Raw genomic sequence first — 23,203 nt, 5'->3', positions numbered from 1 at the left:
TAAGATTTTCATTTTTCTTATTTACTCAGTTCATATATATTTATTATTTATTTACATATATATTATGTATATATATTATATAAAATACTTATTAAAATTAAATTTATGTATGAAAAGTACAAAATGTGACAAGCAAAACCTGATTTATAGTTTCAATTCCATTATGCTTTCCATGAACACACTCAGCTATGTTCATTGTGTAAAACATATGATGAAGTAATAGCTATGTTCAACAAACATTGTTTTGCATCTGACAATCATTAAATGTCAAAATTCGTGAAAAAGTTGATCAGATTTATGGCAAAATAGTTTGTTAACAAATAAGCTCTAGTTTTATTTACTTAAATATGTTAATATAATAAGGCGGTCAAAAAATCAATTTTTATAAAATAAAATTAAAAATTACCTTTGTAGTTTTGTATAAAATAGCAAAACGCAAAAATAGGTAACATGCATAAAATTTATAAAACATACTTCTAATAACAGTTTTAATTAAAAACAAAACCAATAGTAGATAAACTAATAATACCTTACATATTGCATATACTTTTAGAAAATGTTTGTCAAGTGGATACCAACTATTGATAACTAAAAATTACAAATAGTAAAAAACAAAAAGAAATACCTTGGAGTCATAACAACATCACTTCAAGGTTTATCAGTTTTTGAATAAACCAAAAAGACAACCCGGAAATCTTTTCACATATAATTTGCTAATTAATAAATATGGCTGATGTTAATGCTAATGCTGGAAACGTGGTAGATGCGGCGGTAGGACCTGTACCTGCAGCTGCTGGAGCCGCTGGTGGTGCCAATGCTGATGTAGGTGCCATAATACCACCAGTGGATGTTGGAGCAAACGCTGCAGGCAATGGGTTTAACAATCGTGTTGGTGGTCAAGTAAGTTTGACAACATATTTGCGAATATTGATAAGATTAAATTATAGCATCTAATATATATATTAAAGCAACAACGAAAAATCTTATAAGAATCTTTGAGTGAAAAAAATATTTTTTTTTTTGCAGAATTACATATATAAATTTTATTTTTAATCATTAGTATAAAAAGCGGTGTCCTCATTAATATTGCCAATGTTATTATTATTGATTAAACAAAAAAATGACAAACAAAACAACTACTGAATTAAATATACTGTCAATATAAATATCAATATTAAGTATATCGGATAGACTGTAAACTAATGTTGAGCATTTAATTGGTTATTTTCATCAAAATACCAGAGCTCAAGTTTTACAATAACTAACATTTTATGATTTTTAATTAATTTTAATTATTACGGTTAATATATACTTAAACTTTTTAATGTAGAATAGCCACGTCAGTTAAACATATTCAGTAGTAAATGAGATTAAGGGAGCTAAATGATGTGATGGAAGATGATGTGGTATATACATATATATAATAACCTTTTTGAGATTAATTATTCAGATATAAACCAAACTGTTTTATTACTTTACTCCTTCTTATATACATTTTATTTTAATTAATTACTAAATATTATCTTAATACCTTCTTTCAGAATAATTTATTGAATATGCGAGATCGTTTGTTCCATGCCATTTATTTTAAAGTTGCACTTATGTATGCAGAAATATTTCCAAAGTAAGCAACCAAAAGAAATTAATTTAATTTTAATTTTACTTATTTAATTTTATCACAATTTTATCCTATAGGCCATTACAGCGTGCTTTGGAGTATTTTATTTTAATCAAAGCTATATTGTTTTTTTCTGCTCTGGTTTATATACATACTGCATTTATTAAAAATCCTGCGACTTGCTTACAGCATGTGAAAGATTGGCCAAGGGATGGAGTTTTAAGGTATATTTGTTATTTTATTATTGGGAACAATTTTAAAATGCCACTAAAATCAGATTTCTTTAAATTTTAATTGACTCTATACCCAATATTGAACCCTTAAAGGTTACTTAACTTAAGTGTGCATTGAAAACTTGACCTTAAAGCTTTGATAATTCAGATTATGTTTATTTTTAGGGTGGAGGTTATACCTAATCTGGATATACAACGTGCTATATATGAACAGACTAAAGCTGACGAACAGCTAGTACGAGACTTACAAAACAATTAGTAATTTACTTAATGAAAATATAAATATTTTTTATTAAATTTAAAATAATACAAATTTTTAGTCATTACGGCATTGGTCCACAAACAAAAGTGAATGATGATCGCCTCAAATTATATCAAAAGAAATTAACACGAGCTGGCTATAATTTGCGACCAACGATTACTTATGCGAATGATTCACTTATATACTATTTCAAAACTGAAGCTATAAAGACAAAGAAAAATGCTGTGCCGGAGAAAACAGAAAAAGTTATTGAGGCAAATGATGATGGTATATATACAAGTCACTAGTTTATATATTTCGAAATCACATTAAATTTGTTATAGATGAACAATACATTGTTGAGTATTCTTTGGAATACGGACATTTGCGGCTGTCACCCGCGACACGGAAGCGTTTAAATATACCTGTACGTATTGTACAATTAGATCCAATGAATAACAAATGTTTTGGCGATAAAATAAGTAAATTTTTACTTAAGGAACTACTAGGGTAAACAATATTAAAATACATGAGTTTTGAAATTTATCTAATTTTTGTGTATCACATATAGATATGACGATTTGCTAATGGCATCAGTCCGTGTTATTGCAGAAAAGGAAGATAATAAAGGGTACCTACGTAATGTTATTACTGGAGAACACTATAGATTTGTGTCAATGTGGTGGGCCGCTTGGAGTTCCTATCCAACAGCTTTGGTTGTGATGGTGCTTTTCGTAAGTCACTGCGCTAAAAATTTTAATACTGTTTATGCTATCGAAGTTTATTAATTTTTTAGACTTTTTCAATATCAATGCTGTTACGTTTTTCTCATCATCAAATATTTGTGTTTATTGGTATGTATTATTAATTAATATTTTATTTTTAATACGTTAATATGTAATATTAAATATTTTCTTTTCTTAATCAGTTGATTTATTACAAATGCTGGAATTTAATGTAACCGCACGTTTTCCAATTGCTCCCCTCTTAACTGTAATTTTAGCTTTAGTTGGTAAATATTCTATATTTTTAACTACTATCAAGAAGTATTAGTATTCTATGATTTTAGGTATGGAAGCTATTATGTCTGAATTCTTCAACGATACAACCACAGCGTTTTATATTATACTGATTGTATGGATAGCTGATCAGTATGACGCTATTTGTTGTCATACAAGCATAACAAAACGTCATTGGTTAAGGTAAGTTATTATAAAAATAATTAATTAACGCATTGGTATAAATTATTTCATGATAATAATTTTTATTGGGTTAAATTATTAGATAAAACGAAAACAATTTAATTCAATTACACAATCGCTTGAATTTAATTGTTCACCTTCTGTTATGGCTTAATATAAGGTAGTACAATAGTGTTAATGTACCAAGTGTTAACATAATTTTGGTTATAAACACAACTAACTTAAGGAAAAGAAATAAGTGTGGTACTAGGTTCGCAATGGAACATGGTTCTACGAATATAATTAATCTTTGCTTAAAAGTAGCAACCAACCATCATTAAACAGGATAAGATAATCTGTTCTTCGAATAAAAGCCAAAGCGCTTCTCATTGCGTAGTTTTTATTATGAGTTAAGGATAGGAGCTCCAAACTGTAAAAATAATAATTGCAAATTATTAAATATATATATAGTAAAATTACTTTCCTAAGTCTAAGGAGTAATGAGTGATAATGCAATTTAATTTAAATAATTATAAGTCTATTATATGAATAGGTGTTTATATCCCTATAACGACACCAGATAAGCCTAAATAAATATTACCTAAACAACATAATAAACTGAACAAATATACTAGTTAAATTTTTTTGTTTTTGTTTGAAAGTGGAGCAGTGGAGACAATATATCTGTGTTTAAGATGACTAAAACATGGTTCAAGTGTTCACTAACGTAAATTCTAACAAACACATCACATATTTACAGATTCATTTACGTTTTTTATGCAAAAATATATTTATTTTTATAATAATAAAAAATTTGACGATAAATTTTATAAAGGTGTTGTTATGGCTACCATTCCCTGTTGTTTAAGTAAAGTAATACAAGAAAATTCGTCCATATTTTTTTTCTTTTAGACGTTAATATTATTGAATTTTCTCTATTAGAAACTGACAATTAATATTTAAATCTTAAAATTCTTACGTCACAAAATTATGTTAGATATAAACAATTACAATTCAACTGTAATACGTAATTCTCATTTAGCGGACCTCTACTTATTTATAATTAGGCTGTGAATAATAGAGGTACATGTTCTATGAATAGATTGTTTGGAGATCACATCTTTTTTGCAAGACCAATTCTTATAGAAATAAGGTTTAAGAGTAGAAATAAATAAAAAGCTTAGTAATGACAATAATGTTTAATAATTAGGTAAGTTAGTTTGGATTTGAAATATGTGGTCTGATCATTTTAGGCGCGGGAGTGTGGTTGTAGAAGCAAATTTTCTGGCTAATGGATTAACGTGGACATATAGTTTGTTAAGATACTTTTGTCTAACTTTTGCGAATTTTAATTACTAAATGTACTTGATGGTCTTTGTAGACTTGTGATCTCAAATTTAATTTATTAGTCATGTTACCAAGAACAACGGAATTTTTTAAGATTAACAGTAATTGACTGTTGTCAATTCAGTACAGCTTAATTGCTTTAACCTCGTTTTTTTGCAGCGAATTCCTCTCCATCAAATTCAGATAGAGTTGCATGTAAGTTTTTCAATACCACTTAATAGAAGAGTATTTAGATAAAAAAGAATAATAAATCACGCTCACAATAAATTGTACGCTCACTACTGCGTACAATCGTAAGACAACAAGAGCTAAATTTTAACCACTGGTCGAATACTAATTATTAATAATGTATATAAGAACTATGTTTTATTGTGACATAAAGTAGAGAATACGTATATAGACACTTATTTTCTTCAGAGAAAATAAAAATCGTCTAAACTTTAATATAAAACCTAAACAACAATTCTACTGGATAATTTAGAATGTATTGCGATAAGTTGTTGTTTGTGACGTAATCTGAGGAGAGCTTCTGAAATTTTCTCTGCTTGAAAAAATGACCGGCAATTATCTATATAAATATGTGGTTCTGCAACATAGATTATGTCGTCTTTGGAACCTGTTGCATATAAAAAAGTATTTCTATAACAAAAACATATTGGAACTACAATATAGATATGTACGTTAATATTACAATATAATTTAGTGATTCTTGCAAAACAGTTATTAAAAACAAAAAATTTGTAATTACGAAGATCTATAAAACTTTTCTTTAATTATTCTATAATATATTGGGAGGGTTAACATATATTTGTTTAGTAATATACACTTTCCGATTTGATTAAAGGATAGTGCTATTTTAGTATATATGTTGATTAAATTTTAAGTATTTAATAACTTATTTGGTTGTTTTTTTTTAAGTGTATTTTATGAAACTTTTTACTCTAAAGGTATTGCTATCAAAATCAATAATAATAATAATCAATAAATCTAAATCAATTTATTTGTTCTTTTGTTAAATTAATGACTTGCGTATGTCAAAACTTTAAAATAATAAGATAAGATGGCTATTAAAAGCTTTTATGGCTGTGAGTCATCACTTTCAAATTGTGATTATGGTAATAATAAGATTTTCTTTAAAGCCATTGCTCGTTGTTCATTTATGCTTGATTTTTTTAAATCTATCGTCTGTAGAAGATTCAGCTGAAATTATCGTTATGTCGACTAGTTAATGTCCGTATTGTATTTAAAAATTTTCCACTAATTCAAATAATTTTATGGAGTATTTTATTGTATATTGAATAGTATTTACAATGGTAAATACAAATGAATTATTATACATCTCAACAATAAGAAATTCAACAATCTATTAACTCAACAAACTCAACAACTTATTACTCACATCGATATTTATGTTATAAGTAAACCATGTACTCAATTAATATTGTATAGCTGCATTCTTGGTCTTCCAATCCAGCCTAGACTTGAAACTGCGTAGTGGTGTATTATGATTTTACTCATCGGTCTTCTGAGGAAATATTACAATTAATTCACTTATCGAGCAGACAATCTTTCTGGTTTTTAACTGACTTTGCTGTTTACAAGCACTTCTTTCACAGTTTTTGATTATCTCACTACGTGACCTTGCTTACATAAGTTCTAAGGTTCCTGACTGTCTAGCTACTTGATCGAAAGATGCACATATGCATGGTGGTTATTTTCGCAAATCTACTGTTTAGTGTTTAGCCAAAGATAGTTATATACCTTGTGACCAATAAAGAACTTATTCGTTGTTTTTTGGAATTTCCGCACTAAATTTTTTTTATTTTCACGCTGGCAACGCTATTATACACATTCTGTTCAAGTTTAATGCATATCGTACGATTAGTTTTTGTTTACCGTCTATACCAAAAAGTCGAAAAATATCGTACGATTAGTTTTTGTTTGGCGTCTATGGCATACAAAGAAGTCGAAAAATTTTCATGTGGCGATTTTTAGCTGAATTTCATTCAAAAAAAAACCTCGTTGTGATGTGGCCAAAGAGATGATTTCCAACGCAGATAGTGACCCTACATTTATCGAACGCATTATAACTAGTGATCAGACATGGGTCTATGAATTTCATATGCCCACCAAACAACAATCGACCGAATGGTGCTTTGAAGGTGAGCCGAAACCGAAAAGAGAACGCCAAAGTCGGTCCAAAATCTAACCTTGATTTTGACTGTTTTTTTCGATATTCGTGGTGTGGTGCACTATGAATTCCTTCCGGACGGTCAATAAAGAGTATTATTTTGCCGTTATGCGTCGTTTGCGTGAGGCCAGATTTATGGAAGGAAAATTCATGGATTTTACACCACGATAACGCACCGGTTCACACAGCGTTGGTTGTGTCGCAGTTTTTGGCCAAAAACTCCACCAATATCATCAACTAAGCACCGTACTCTCCAGATATGGCCCCGTGTGACTTTTTTCTCTTCCCCCGAGTCAAATTGCCATTGTGAGAAACGCGTTTTGTGACCATAGCGGCCATAAAAGAGAATTGGTTGCGTGAACTAAAGGTCATACCTTTGGCGGCTTATAAAACTTGTATGTAAAATTGCATCAAGCGTTGGCATGCATGTATTGTCGCAGGAGGAGAGTACTTTGAAGGCGATAATAAAGAAAATTTTTAAAAATTAAAATTTTGCGTGTTTTTTTAACTTCTCGTTCTTTTTTTGTTTAAATGGTATGCATTAAAGATTATTTTCGTAAGTCTGGTGTTTAATTTTAGTTCCTCAAGCTCGATTATGTAGGTTTCGCGAGCAGTCCCCTATATATCAATAATTCAAATGTCTTCTATCTTTAATTTATTAAACTCTTTAATAATCCATGTTTCAAATAACGTGATTATAATAAAACGTTTCGATTATATTGAATCTAAATGATTGAATTTATCAGTAATTATAACAATATATCCTATTCTCAAATTGTCACTTTTGGTTGATTATGAATTCCTTTTATATTTTTTATATGACAAACAATGCTTTTCATCATCTCATAAAATCATTTAAGTTTAAATAATATAATGTTATATAGCACTTCTGTGCATTTTAAAATCACTTTTTTCTAAGCTCTTCAAACAATGTATAAATAGTATGAACGATTTGATAAGTGAGTGTGTTAGGTATTCTGCGGAATCAAATTTAATATAAAATAATTATTAACTGATGAAAAGTTCATGAATGTGTTCCTTATATCTTGAATACTAAACTTGAATTCCTATGTCGTAAGATGTTCTAGATATCTAAAAAATTATATTAATACTAGAAATACTAGAAATTATGCAAAAAACTATATTATATATATTTTATATTGTATCATTTATATATATTAGAAGTATATAGTTTCGGTGTCTGTTCTAGGATTTTATGATATACTACAGTCGAACGATTTCATTCGTTTTTCTACTACTTGATAGGCATAATAAGAAACAGACACAAATTAGCAAACATATGGATATCATTAAATGAATACGTGTTTTCATACCGAATAAGAATATACCTATATAGAGTATTTATACCAAAAAATATCTATTATTCAAAACCTATATACGATTTATTTATAACAGTGTAAATTTGATAACTGTATAGTAGATAGTAATCTACAAGAAATGGCAATCCACAAGAGAGAATATTATAAACTAATATGAATTTTAAAGTAGAAAATAAATAAATAAATAGATCGCATGTTTCTTTCATACTTTTATAAAACGTAAAATGTCATTTATATCCTTTTACATATAAACGAGTTTGGCTAAGTTTTTGAAATAAGCTTTTTTTCGAATGTATTTCGATCAGTTTTCCGGAATTTCAAATTTGGGCCCAAACTTCAATTTTCCCATTTTTTTGAATATCTCAAATAAAATAATAATAAAATTGGGAATATTTAATACACCACAATTAATTTAAAAAAAATATTTAGTGTTCCACTAAAATAATGCAAGACGTCATACAAGTTTGTTAATTCAATTTAAGTTTTAACATCTTGAATAGGATGTTGCTGCACTCAGGATATTTTCTAGATGTGGCATTTTTTGATTATTATTTATTCCAATCTCTGGCTACCGTCAAAAAGATAACAAACAGTATTTGATTAGAATGGACAATATATAATGCAATCAATCACTTTTTTTTAAACTAAAAGTTTCTTTTATAATGTTTCGTTTCGAACAACATTATCATTTTTTATAAATTGATTCCCTTTGATCTATAGTCGTATTTGGATCAAAGAGAACACCACAGTATAATTGGAATAGTTATGTGTCTAGAGTACTGGTTCATTAATAGTAAACTGACTATGGTAGGAATAAGTTATGCTTTGTGGATATTGGAACCTAAGCTATGTGAGTTAAATGGCGAGACTGACATGTTAAGTTCTCAAAATTTCTTAACTTCGATGGATTGGGTATATCGTGCGAATAGTTGCAAATATTTCTGCTAAATGGATGTTTATTTAATACAAGTAGGCGGAAAGTACGGTTCACGTGACTAGGTGTTAACTGGCGACAGTTGCTAATCAACTTGGGTGGTGAATATTACTGAACGCGGCTAGTGAGAATACATCTCTGTAGCATTCAAGTAACGAACAAAAATTTCTTTCTAATTAGTATTCATATTACATATTGCTTGCATTTTTCATTTATAAATGAAATCATTGAGTTAATGCATTATAAATAGATAATCATAAATACTCACAAGTATCCAACATATAAACATGTCAGACCTGAACTATATGATATAAAAATGATGTTAGGATTTTATGTGCAATTAATAGAAATTCCTTTTTTATTTAATGTCTCTTAGTAAATATTATAAATATATAAATTAATTACATTTTTATGAAAACAACTTTGATGAACTTTTTTTCATTGCTAGTGCTTATTAACTAATTAATTTTAGAAATACTTTTTGTTCTGTTTTATTTGAGATTTTATCTCACTCTTGCATGAACGGGGATTTTTCCAATGCAGAATTACAACTCGAATGCCCTGTACCATGTCTACCTACGTGCAATAATCAGCATTTTAATCGCAAACAAATAATAAAGTCCAATTATATCGTGTGTTCGTTCTATAAAGCCAAGTGACAGTAAAACTTTTCTAATTAATTAGTAATAAAAATTTCTGATGCGGCAGTTAAAAGTTAAATCTCTTAAATGAAAAAATTAAAAATAAAAAGAAGAAAGATAAATAAGCACACATTTTCCGATTGGCAAATAACTAACAAGCAAAAAATATTTCAGATGAAAAGAAGTTTAAAAACCAAATTAAAACTTTTTTAGTTTTTAAATGAAATTATGTGTTTACCTACGTATGTAAATGTAAATATTTAAATATATATGTAAACGCACATAATTATTAACACACTTCAATGTTTTTGTATATTTTTATATGATTTTTATTCCTAATGCGGATGAAAGCATTTGCTTGTTTTAGAACTTCGAGCTCACTTAAATCATTAAAATATTTACACAAAACTTAAACAAAATTTTTCCATTAATACAAAAGCGTGGGATTATTCAGATTTCCCTAGCATGCCCAGGATTTTAGTAAATAGCTCTACTGAGTTCCTTCTTCCGCTACAGAAGAAGTATGACAATAGAGTTTAGTTATTGAGATATTGGGCTTTCATTTTGATATGAAATGATCAACAACTGGTATTCATTATTGCTCGCTGTTTCTGTAATTAATGTAAAAATTTAAAAAAATTGATTTAAATAAAGATAAGTCAATCTACGCTAGTTGGCTACCCTAGTGTAGTTTACAATCTTAAACTTTGATGTCTCCTGAAGAACGTTATACTTAGATTTTTCCAATATTATAATTTATTTATAGTCTTAGGGTAGAGAGTTATAACAAAAAGAATAATTGTATTACTATATACATATATAAATGTATAATATAAAATGGTTATTTTGTACCATCTGTTTGTAGTACTTAAATAGCCTTTTTTATAAAATTAATATCTTTTCCCATTCTACATGTCTTAACCCTTTAAAATTGATTTTTAACGTCCGTTATAACGAAAGATACTGAATTCTTAATATAAACGATTATTTTTAATAGAGAGGTATATTGAGTAGTAATATATTACAACAATAAAATTTTATTATATATTAATTAATTGAGTTTTTGGCTCACCATACAGATATTTCGTGTATTTTCAAATACCCATCATCAGTGGTATTGGATTTATTTTTTATATTTAATTATTCGTAAATTATTTAATACATCAAACAGTTCAGATTCACACATTTTAGAAAAAACCCTACATCGAAACTCTCAGTAGTTGGCATTTTTTCATATAATGATGCAATTAGATCTTTTACATCATAAAATTTTAAAATAAGCAGATCTTAGAGTTCCTTCTTCGTTGTCGATTTTCATTTAATCATAGAAGGTTGTTTTGGTCTCTGCTAGTCCCAGGGTTTTTTTACGGTGTTTCGTCTCGTTTCTCTTGCGTAAAAATAATGTTCGTTACTTCTAGCTCTAGTAAGAGCTTAGTCTGAAAATACACAGACCATACTTACATTTGCTGTCAAATTGGCGCGTCTAGTAAATCGGAGTGCACACACATAAATTTACATTTAATATAATTATATTTAATATGTTGCATGCTTTATATATAATAGATGTAATAAAAAGAAACTCATTACTTTTACTTATTTACCATAGTTAGAATGATCCAATTTAAGTCAAATATGCGCCATTTTGTTCGATAACTTGTTGTCATTTTGAAAATAATTTCATTATTCTACTTGAATTCTACTTGAAGCGAATTTTTCAAATCATTCATCGTTCACCATGGAGAGAAAGAAATGATAATCATTTGGTGCCAGGTCTGGACTATAAGGTAGATTTATGCATCCACCTTGGAACTTCCTAACTTTTAGCGAGTCATTATCTATATGTATAGCTGATGAAACATAATCCTCTCCTATTGCCCAAAGCTTCCTTCAGATGATCTAATTGTTGACGGTACAGTCCTAAGTTAAGAGTTTTGATGTAGGGGAGCAGTTCATAGTAGATGATTCCCTGCCAATCCCATCAAATACACAGCAAAACCTTCCAATTTCTTTGCTAGTTACACTATACAAATCACGAGCAGACTTGTTTTTATCGGTACGAAATTAACATCATTTTAATCGTTAACCAAATAACCATTTTTCCTCAATTTTGCAACGTGGGTTTCATTTTAGGTCGTTGTACTGCAAGAGCATTAGGACGCTCTCGTCTTGCAATTTGTCTTAAACTCCTTGTGTGCCTCAGAGAAATGTCTGCTTCTTTCTAAGCTGATGAACTGCCGACCAATTCATAAACAGTACTAAATAGTCTATTTTCTCTTGATTGATTATAAAAAAAAACAGTCAATAAATAACTATGGAAATTGTAAGAAAATCATGGATTATTTTGTATAATGAGTTTTTCTTTTAAATAATAAATATTTTTAATAAAATAGTTCTTAAAACTGGAAATAAAAAATCAAAATAATTATTATTATTATTATAATACTCAATAAGTGTGTTGTACAATATTGGCAATATATTGATATTTATATAAAATTAAGCGTATTGAATAATTTGCTTAAATTTTCTACTTGAAAACTTACCCTATGGGAGCAAATGGCCACGCATTTCATCATTTAAGTCAACATTTAAAACTCCACCATCGACAAACATTTATGTAAATTTTTTATTTTTGTTTTTATTTAAGTGAAAAAATATCCCGAAATCGTTTTGGTAGGCCAATATACCAACGCCAAAGTACACAAATGCGTTCACTTCAGCAAATAACGAAGCACACTTTAATGACTATCCGCACTCTCCGACAAACTCAATCAAATGGGTCGAAGTATCCTTTTAGGTTTGCTTTACATAATTTCATTCATTTTGCATAAATTATTGCTGAATAAAAGCTCAGATGTATGTAGTAGAGTTGCTGCTGCATACATACGTACGAGTACGTGTCCTTTAGGTATCCTCGAAATTAACAGTAATTGAAAATATTAAAAATCACTTTTACAGCAATTATTCTTCTCTATTAAAGAATTCTCTTTCACCACTTGGACTGGTACTGGTACGGGATACTGATACAATTTTGATTGACCATTTACAGGAATTAAGCAGTTTGTTTATGCAAATGTTAAGTGATTCCAATGGTTCAGATTGCTGGCACTGGTACTAGCACTAGTGTACTTCGTCATATCGTAAGCCACTTCAACTCTATTTACTTTGTTCATAACACATTCAAAGGACGAATGTTGGCATTTATGCGCAAACAGACTTTAAAGCAACGCAACCCAACAAAATATTCCAAAGTAAATACACTTGAGTGTGCTTTAAATGGGTCAATAACGCATCTTAAATGTTCCAATTGAAGTTTTTGAAGCTGACAAAAGACCAAAATATATTTGATAAATTGTCAATGTTACATGTTGAGTTCTTTATTAAAGCGTTGCCTATTTTATGTTAATTTAAACTGTCCTGGTTGCTAGGATCACAAGCCCTGGCTGTCTAAGCACAATGTGTATTTGTTTGTAAGCAGTTATTGTGTATATGTATTGAGCGACAATATACAGGGTATAGAAAATTAGTTTTAATAAGACCTATATAATTTTATCGAAAAATTTAATAATAAAAAAAATCGACAAATATACAATCAAAAAATTTATGAAAAAGCAGCGATTTAGATGGGTTGGACAAATGATAAAAATGCCGGATATGAGAGTACCGCTTAAGACTTATGAAAACGAAGTAGGAACCAGCAGAAGAAAAGGGTGACCAAAAAAAAGATGAAAAAACAGTGTGTAGCAGGACTTAGAAGAAATGAACATAGGAAATTGGAAAACAAGAGCAAAAAACAGAAGAATGGAAGACTGTTGTTGAACAGGCTTAGGTCCTACATGGACTGTATAGTCACGGATAATGCGGATGATGATGATGATTAAGTACAATATATGAATTGCATTTAAATTTATAGAAAGATTTGGGTTTTAGTCTATTGACTATGAAGTACAAATATTCTCAGCAACTTATTATATATCGGCTATACGCCTATATAGGTTAAAACTCAGCATATCGGAGTTTAATTTTTTATATTGGTTACCCAAATAGCAATAAAAAACAACTATACAAGCCATCTGGAAGTTTTCGTGTAAGAATGTGTAACTTTAAAAGTTGTTATCTCGAGAATCAAACTATGTCGATATGTACTGTAGTGAAAATATTGATCAGAATTTTAAAATCAACCAAACCACATTCTCAAATCGCAGCCCACAGAAATTCGAATTCAGGGGAACCCTGTTGTTCAGGGAGTTATTTATTAAACTATGTTTTTATTTGTGTATTGTTTGATTTTAGTGACGCAGAGATTCTTATTCTGTCCAAATAGTCCATAGGTACTATTTTAATATCACACACCCATTCATAAAAATTTGGGTTCTAAAACTAAACTGTCATGTTGATGAGTAAAATAATTTTTTGAAGATTTGTGCTTGAGATATCTGCCAGGATCGTTAGGTCCTAAATTTCCTTAGTGAATTCTTTATATGGAAACAGTAGAATCTCATATTGTACAGATTTTAATCCTATAAGTCGTGATTTCCACTTATCCGTTCCAATAATAATGATTATGCAATTAAGTGTAAGTACCTCTAGCTCAAAAAGTACCCGGATTTTGTAAATAAAACACACAAATTTAAACTTTATTCCAAATTTATTTTATCTTCGTCAAAATATGCTCCTACTGAAGCGACACACATATGTCAACGTTTAACCCTATCTTCCATACACTTTTCGTAGGCCCGTGCAGGTATGGTGGATACTTTTTCAGCAGAGCTCCAGTGATTAATACTAGTAATCAAAATTTAGAGTATTGGAATAATATTAAAAAGATTATTAAAATTAAAAAAAATATCACTAATTTCAAATATTATAACTAATTAAGTGTATTAATTAAATGCTCTATTGAAGATACACCCAGTATTACTGAGGATAATTTTCACCAAAGCATATTTCAGAAACAGTGAAGCATTTAAGAAACGAAACATATTAGCTTTACTATAAAAGAACCGTACAAAGTAGAAGAGGTGAACCGCAGGCTTTTCTGTTGAAAACCTATTAAACCCCTTTTCGGACTGCTTAAATTTTTGTCGGTAGCTGCGCCTTTTGGAGTGTTGTTCTCCACGTACAATTGCTGCAGTATGGAATTTGGTTTTCACTCCCTGCTGCGCTTACAATTTTCTAATAATTTTGCAAAATGCAAAAAGTGTGTTTCACTTGAGATCTTTAATTTTCAAAGAGCAAAAAGACGTCCTAATGCTGCGTTTTGGCACAGTTAAATTTGGTGCTTTCTAACCTCAGGCAATTCGCTTTTGTTCTGAGTGGTAAAGGGAAAAGGAGTTGATTCTATATTAACCTTGTTTGAATTGTTGCTGGTGTTGGTGGCGTTGTTGCTTGTGGTCTGAGTGATGTTGGTGAGAGGGTGTTAATGGCAAACGTTATTGTAGGCAGTGGTGTTTCTGTTATTGGCAGCATTGCCGTTGCTACTCCTACTCCTGTAACTGCTCCTGGTTATTGTGCTGTTGTTGTTAAGTAATGTTGGCAATGATGCCAATGATGTTTCGTAATGATGGACTTGCTGCTGGTGATGGTGGTTTGTTATGCTTAAATTGTTTACTGCTTTACGATATCAATTTCATTTTATTAACAAGTTTCAGTAACAATTTTACCAAATCTTAAAATAAGATTTACTGTTTTTATCTACCACAATACAACCTCAACCCACCCTTTACCTTTAATGTGTATTTGTTTCGTTACTTTCTATAATTGAATTCGGGTGTATATTTGCTTTGTGTTATATTAATGTATATGATTTTATAAATATACATATCAGTTTTTTTTCCTTTTTAAGCAAATAAAAAATTTCAATTTAAAAAAGGATAAATTCAAAATAAATATATTACTGAATACAATTTTTTAAATATTTGTATTTTATCCTTCATTATATAATTAAATATTATTTTAATTTTAAAACGAGTTCAAATATCAGTTTTTACGAGTGCATAGAGGTCAGTTAATAAATTTCACAAATTGTAATTTTTGTTCATGAGACCGTATGAAATTGGCAAAAAACCACTATGTGCTATAATGTCTGTACCTAGGGTATGTCGCCTTTATAGCAAATCTGATATGTATTTTGGTAGAGAATAAAATAATTTACAATCCGAAGCAATTTATCTGTGCTCTCTGCACAAATGATGCTATGACCAATATAGTCCTTCATCACATTGCATTCGTCAGTTAATTTTTTCATATGTCAACTGTACATAAGAATTTCCTATCGTATATTCTAAACCAGTATCTTCTACGAACCCAAACTACTTCCTACGAAAAACTATAACCGCCTAGTATTGAGAGAACTATTCTGGAGTAACTTTGTACAATATAATTTGATTAATAAATACGTAACATACGTAACAAACTATTTTTTTCCGGATGTGTGCAAAAACTGAAACTCCACCTCACAAGATGTTTTACATTTCCTTAATTGTCCCACAAGATTTGCAAATTAAATGCAATTGGCGTGTCTTCTTCACTACGAAGTCACAAAGTTTTTGCATTTAGATTTAGACTTGGCACAATTTTTTAGATACATCGTTATAACTATATTCTACACAGAAAGTCTGGAAGACAAATAAATCATTATAGTATTGCCATTCTGTTAACCTAGTTAAAACTTACAGCTACTGCAATTTGAACAAGTCTTTCAAGAGTTGAGTGACAGAAATATTTTTATATTAAAACGATATATTGCATGTTTTGATTCATGTTCTATAGCTCTTCTGCATGTTAATACTGGTGTTAGTAAAAGAAAAGAGCCATGTTGTGAAATTTACACAAATTCCGTAGAATTTAATATAGGGTTAATAATACATAATGTTCTGGGTCCACAATTCAATACCAATAAAGAATCAAGAATTCAATGAACTATTATCTTCGTACAAACCAATAATGTTCGAACAAGTCAATGTTCATATAATATTCACCTTAGATCATAGATCATTAAAAGTATCTTGTGAATTTCAAATGTTAATTTCTTGAACCGAAAATCCTAATCGAGTTGTGACTACTGGTATACATCTGCTGCAGTCAAACAATATTTTGTCTATGTTAGTAATTAATAGTGTTTAATAATTGAACTATGAAGCAGGGCTTCGAACTGGAATCGAAAACCGAAAAAAAGTATATTTTTGTCGAAGCGAAAACCGAACCGAACCGACGTGTTTTTTTTTAGTTTGATCCGGAACTGACAAAATTCTGGTTCAAAGTCCTGCTATGAAGTTTATAACTTGGGACTTGAATTACTAATGACATGTAGATATCCGAATTCAATTTTTGTTATTAATGTAAACCAATCAGTTTTTAGTTAATTCATCTATATTTATATGTTGTCCTTAAAGATTTTCTATTTTTGGAAATAGTATATAATGGCACTTTATGGTATAGTCCTCAGAATCGTCTACAAATTTTGATTTATAACTCCATTTGAATGAGTTTTTAATATAGACGCGCATGAAAGAAAGAAAAGTCATGTAGCTAGTTTACACTGAAACAAAAAGTAACTTCAAAAGAAACGTTCACATTTACTGCGTTTAAACTTATATCATATTATTTTCATATAATAACATACATCATATATCTTATAAATTATATCAAAAAATTTTGAAAAAAGCAACAAAGCAATAGAAAGATTGTTCTTTATCTATTGGTTACTGGCCCATAAGGGCATTGAAAGAAACGAAATAATAGATGAATTTGCCAAAAGCCTTGTTAGACTGGCATTTGTACAAGAAACCGGTAAAAAGAACCTCTTCAAATTCTTCAAAATCAAATTCGTTTGAATATGAAAAGGCTTATGATAGTGAAATATAGTAGTTTAATCTGCAAAACTCGTGGGCACATCAAAAGAAGAAAAGGGCGGTTAATTTATATATAGAATGTCACTGTACAATTGCAGAACTGTCATGGATATGTTGACGGGCTACAGAATATCGAGTAACGAATGCAAGAATTCCAGAGAGCTGGAAAGAAATTAGGTTTTGAAATATTTCTCATGTTTAAGTACTGGTTGTCGTGGAGTAGTTAAAATACTAGATAGTCCATAATTCAGAAAATTGGAACACGTCTCAGGAAGTGCTGTAAGCACTTCTAAGATTTGCAAAAAGCATTCATATTCTACTTACTACTACAGAGTATCAAGTAACGAATGCAAGAATTCCAGAGAGCTGGAAAGAAATTTGGTTTTGGAATATTTCTTATGTTTAAGTACTGGTTGTCGTAAACACGTTAAAAATACTTGATAGTCCATAATTTGGAAAATTGAACCACATCTAAGGAATTGAGCTGCAAGTACTTCTAAGATTTGCAAAAAGCATTAATATTATACTTACTACTACTAGAACTTATCTACTACTAGCCTACTACTTATACCATCTGATGTCGTAGGGATATCAATAGGTGTATTCATAAATTACGGCTAGACAGATTAACATAGTCTAACTTACCTATCAAATACGCAACATAAATTTAAAATTTTATCTATTTACTTACCTCTTAGTTACTTAACCTAATAATCTTAAGATTTCAAGGAACAGCTCAATTTTTTAGGAGCCTTTAGGAACTATTAAAGAGGCAGGTTCAATTGCCTGACTAAAAATGTCATTAAAAACTTTTCTTATAGGCAAATAAAAAGAAAATCAAAATTTGTATAAATATATTTATTTGCCAATTTTATTTTTCCAAACATATGAAAATAATAAAAGTGTTTATGCAAATAAAATAAAGGTTAAAGATGGTCGACTTCTATTTACTTCTGTTCTTTTCAACAACAATTGTTGCCAAATTTAATAAAATTCATATCCTGTGTTTATTTTGTGATGTAAAAATAAAAAATAAAAAATAAAAATAAAGAATAAAAAATGAAGAATAAAAAATTACAAAAAAATAAATAAATAAAAGCGAAAACATTCTTAAGTATGTAAGTCGAGCGATATCAGTGCCTTTTAAAGAGCTCACTTTAATCTTAAGACGTTGTTGTCAGTTACCAGTTACCAGTTTGCAGTTGCCAGTTGGCAGTTGGCAGTTGCCAGTTGCCAGGTATTTGCGACAGCAACGTTTAACAGCATTACAACGCAAGGATTTGAGTCGTACGCTGACATTCTATAGGTTATACTTTGTCCTTGTGAAATCTGCCCGCAGCTATAGAATATATGTCTTATGTGCTTCCTTGTTCATGTGCCTGCTTAACTTTTTGCCTCATAACTTGATTCCTGTGCTCTTAATGTTGTCATTGCTGTTGTTATTGTGTTGACTTTTCATTGGTGTTTTTGTTGATTGAGATCATGTTACGTAAAGTTGTTCCAAGTAGGCCAGGAATAGCGCTGTTGCTTGGTGGGTACAGTACGTACAGTAAGGTACGGTATATGTCGTAAGGAATTGTTAGCTTGAAAGTGTTGTCACTAGTGGCGGTAAATTGGCGTGAGTTGTTGTTTTGAGGTGCAGTTGATGAGTGTACATAACTGAAAAATCGCTTCATTATTGTCAAAGTATATTTTGTTATTTTGTTGTTACAAAACAATAAAGTTCTTGATGTATAGATACCTTCAACGAGAATTAAACAAGCATAAAGTAGCTAATTTGTTGTTTGAGGGAAGTTAGTACAATAAAATTTAAAGGATTTGAAAGCGGAAGTGCTGTCGAGTATGTAATTCAATAAATTCCATTTAGTCTGTTTTAATTAGTTCATTAATAATATATAAAGTATTTGATATATTCTATTTATGTATTTATTTAATTTCTGTCATTATATTTTTTGAAGTCATTTAAAGTGGAAATTTATTAACAAGGTTCATTTCATCCCTGATATTAGTACACTTAGTATATTTAGATGATATTATAAAACTTTACATCACATTATTTAATAAGTCTCGCAGGTCTGACACATATTTATATGGTAACCTTGTGAATAAATCCATATGATTTGTACAGAGTAGCATCCTTCAAACGATACATGATAAAATTTCATGACAGTGTGATAAATAGTTTAGAGCTTAGAGCTTATTATGGCTTTGGTACCGGAATTTTGCAATTTTTAAAACAATATATATAAACGAAATTTATGTATTGATAAATCAATTTAATTTGATCAATCAATCAAGAAAAAAAAAATACTATTTAAACCAAAAAAGGTCTGATAAATGTTATGAAGACTTAGCTAGCATCAGGAAAATTAATTATTACCTATTGATTAGTATGCTTAATTTTAAGAAACTTGGTTGTACAGTACCCATGATGTTACCGACGATTACTGTGCTTTTCAGATTACAAAAACTTACTCTAGAAAAAGAAGTTGGGATCAAATGAAGAGGAGTTGGCAACATTTGCAAAATTCTTATGTTATATTGCAATACAGACTCTCAACTATATGGGTTTAATCGATAGTTCATACTGTTCTGTTTTGAAGACAAATTTATTTGATAGTTTTGTGTTATTAGTAATTAGTGTGGATTTACTGTAGAAAAATACAACAATTTAGATATTGTTTACGACTGCTAGGATGATTATTAGTGTATTTGATGTGTTACGTCTAATGGTCTGTAATGAGCAGTTTTTGAATTGGTAGTGGACATTACAAATAATTTTCACTTCTTTTATTATATCATTTAATAAATAAATCAGACGTTGACCTATTAGAAACAGTAGTAATAACAGTAAAGCACATGTACCAGAACGACAAAAGATTTAGAAAAACAAACGCAAGCAGTTTTTTAACCTATGATAACCTATTATGACGCCAAATATAGATGAATTTATTTATTTATTTAGCTTATATATATATTGTGGAACGTTGGGACAGCGCACCGTCCAACAAGTGACCCCGCTGAAGTGAAGGGTTAACTAAAGTAGATCACGAATCGACTTGGCTTCTTTTTCGTCCTCCGATTCTCGGATGTCGTTATTGTGTTAAAGCTAGAGTGGTTTCCTTTCGTATAACTACATCTCTTGTTGTTACAAGCACCTTATTTAGTTTGAAGTTGCACGCCAAGCCAAATCATCACCTATCCAATGGAGTCCCAAAACAGTCATCTTCCTGCTTGTCAGTGCTGGACATTGGCATAATATATGCGCCACTGTCTTGCTCGACAAGAGTTATCTTTGAGTTCCCATGTCCAGTATCAATGAGGTCAGTCAGCTTAGGATGCTCCGCGGATAGCTAAACACTTTTATCGCTTAATTTAGCTTAGGAACAAAGAGTAGTAGTAATAACAACAACAACGCTATTACAAAATGCACTGGTCAATTTTTTATTATTAGGAATGCATAGCAGTCAAAATAATTCTCACAAGAACAAACAATACGAAATTATATAAATGGGATGGTGAATAATATAGTGAAAGACGTATACCTGATTTTTACTTGATACAACTATTAAAACGTTACATTATGCACTGACAAACTTTACAAACTTACAAACATAAATAAAATTTGTTTGCAAAGGCTTCATTATTTTTCTCTGAGCCTACCAGGGTTATTCAAACATATTTTCCGGTTTAACTAAGAGATGGAGTCTGCAAAAAGTACGTTACGTATTATATATATCCTTTTATTCTTCTGAAATCAAACTACAAACATACACATGTTTTGTCCACCAAAACTAACGTCTCTGTTTTATCTTCAGTGATTAAATCAAATGCTTCCATATCAAATTTTGTGCCTGAAAACGAACATTTGCGGCACGCATTGCCTTTCCTATTTAATCAAAAGAAAAAGCCTGTTGAAACTCATCGTTTGCTGGTAGCTACATATGGTGAAAACACTCCATCGATTAGTACATGTGAGACATGGTTTCAATTATTTAAAAGTGCTGATTTCTATTTCTATGATTTCTATGCTCTGATAGACCACAAAAGTATGAAGACGAGCAATTACAATTAAATTTTCAATTTTTAGATGATGAATCAACTCAAACTCATTCACTGTGTCACAAGAAACAATCAGCAGACGTTTACGAGCAATAGAAAAGATCAATAAACCGGGTTAAGAGATTCCACACGGTTTGAATGAACGTCAAATGGAAAATCGGAAAGACAGTTGTAAAATATTCCTTTAACACCGAGTGACGAAACATGGATTTGTTTAGAAATCCGTAGCGAAAAATACCAAATCCGAATCGCTTTGCCAAAAAGACTGTGTTTTATGTCTGGTGGAATTAGAGTGGTATTGTGTATTATGAATAATTGAAACCCGGTAACATCATTAATGCACAACGCCATCGTCAACAAATGATTATTTTTAATCATATATTGATCGAAAATGGACTATATTGATTCTGTTACACGTCAATACGTCATCTCACACAGCAAAACTAGTGAAAGCCATCTTGACATCTTTTGGATGGGACAACCTTCCACACCTGCCGTAGTCGTCAAACCCTGCACTATCTATATATGTCCTCTTCACATTATTTGAACTTACAGAGCAGCACTTCAGCAACTTCGAAGAAGTTTGTAAATGATTTCCCTTAAAAGACAAGCAGTTTTTGGCATGGTTTTTATAAATTTTAGGTAATTTAGAAGTGATGGGTGAAATGTGTAGGACCTGATGTTCAATAATTCAATAATTAATTATAAATTATTAATTAATTTATTAATTATATGTTTTCTTTACCAAAAAAAAACTAGTAAAAACTAAAATAACGATGTTGCATGTCGTATTATATTTACGTCTTCTAATCTTACTTTAATTTTAGATATAATTACTAGTAATTAATTATATGTCAGCATTTTGTTAGTTATATATATTAAAGATTATACTGAGGTATTTTTCTTATGACCTTTTGAAATTCTACTGTATAATTTGAATTAGTAGTCGTTTAGACATCATATATATAAAGAAGATGAATATATATAAGATTAAGTTTCAAGCACAGATACTTAAGATGCATAAATACATTTATTTCTAATTAATATTATTTATTTATTTATTATTAAACCGTGTTTGGTGTCACGTGATTCCAAGCTGTCTCTATGCTGGGCATAAGCTATCTACAAATTGGCTCCATCTTTGTGTTCTTACTGTCACTCTTCTGAGAACAACAATATTGGTGTATGATCTGCCAAGGTGTGTTGATTGGCTGTTGATTTCGTTTGTTGTTGATCTGCGTCAGATTTCTGATTAATAATAATCTATATTTCTCTTGATTTAAAACTACAACATTATCTGTTGAAAATAATTTGCAACTAAAAATTATTTCCGGTTTTTAGTTAATATTTATTTTACGCCATTTTGGATTTATTTATTGGGTAGCTTTTTTTTAGAAATTTTAAATTTCTATAAAGTTTGTAGCATACTGATCGCTAGACAACACAACGCATTCAGATTTAGTCCCTGTTAATCCTTACACATTTTCTTGTACATTTTTTAAGTGAAAAATGTGTAGTTTTTATTGTCAATAAAGCTAAACGGTATCCTTTTCAAAATTCTTGAG

General features: G+C 29.8%; 1 protein-coding gene across 1 annotated transcript in view; it reads left to right on the top strand.

Annotated features, from left to right (window-relative positions):
• The first annotated feature begins 402 nt into the window (after nucleotides 1-402).
• LOC119678614 overlaps nucleotides 403-23,203 on the top strand; it is a 41,063-nt gene continuing 18,262 nt past the window's right edge. The window contains exons 1-11 of the mRNA XM_038090549.1: nucleotides 403-445; nucleotides 554-900; nucleotides 1,542-1,624; nucleotides 1,696-1,842; nucleotides 2,017-2,109; nucleotides 2,172-2,380; nucleotides 2,437-2,602; nucleotides 2,664-2,826; nucleotides 2,889-2,946; nucleotides 3,021-3,104; nucleotides 3,162-3,294. Of these exons, the coding sequence (XP_037946477.1) occupies nucleotides 727-900; nucleotides 1,542-1,624; nucleotides 1,696-1,842; nucleotides 2,017-2,109; nucleotides 2,172-2,380; nucleotides 2,437-2,602; nucleotides 2,664-2,826; nucleotides 2,889-2,946; nucleotides 3,021-3,104; nucleotides 3,162-3,294 (1,310 nt within the window). The 5' untranslated portion in view covers nucleotides 403-445; nucleotides 554-726. The remainder of the gene's footprint in view (nucleotides 446-553; nucleotides 901-1,541; nucleotides 1,625-1,695; nucleotides 1,843-2,016; nucleotides 2,110-2,171; nucleotides 2,381-2,436; nucleotides 2,603-2,663; nucleotides 2,827-2,888; nucleotides 2,947-3,020; nucleotides 3,105-3,161; nucleotides 3,295-23,203) is intronic.

Source organism: Teleopsis dalmanni, chromosome 2, assembly GCF_002237135.1.
Source record: "Teleopsis dalmanni isolate 2A chromosome 2, ASM223713v2, whole genome shotgun sequence".
NCBI lineage: Eukaryota > Metazoa > Arthropoda > Insecta > Diptera > Diopsidae > Teleopsis > Teleopsis dalmanni.
This window is presented reverse-complemented; position numbering and strand designations above follow the sequence as displayed.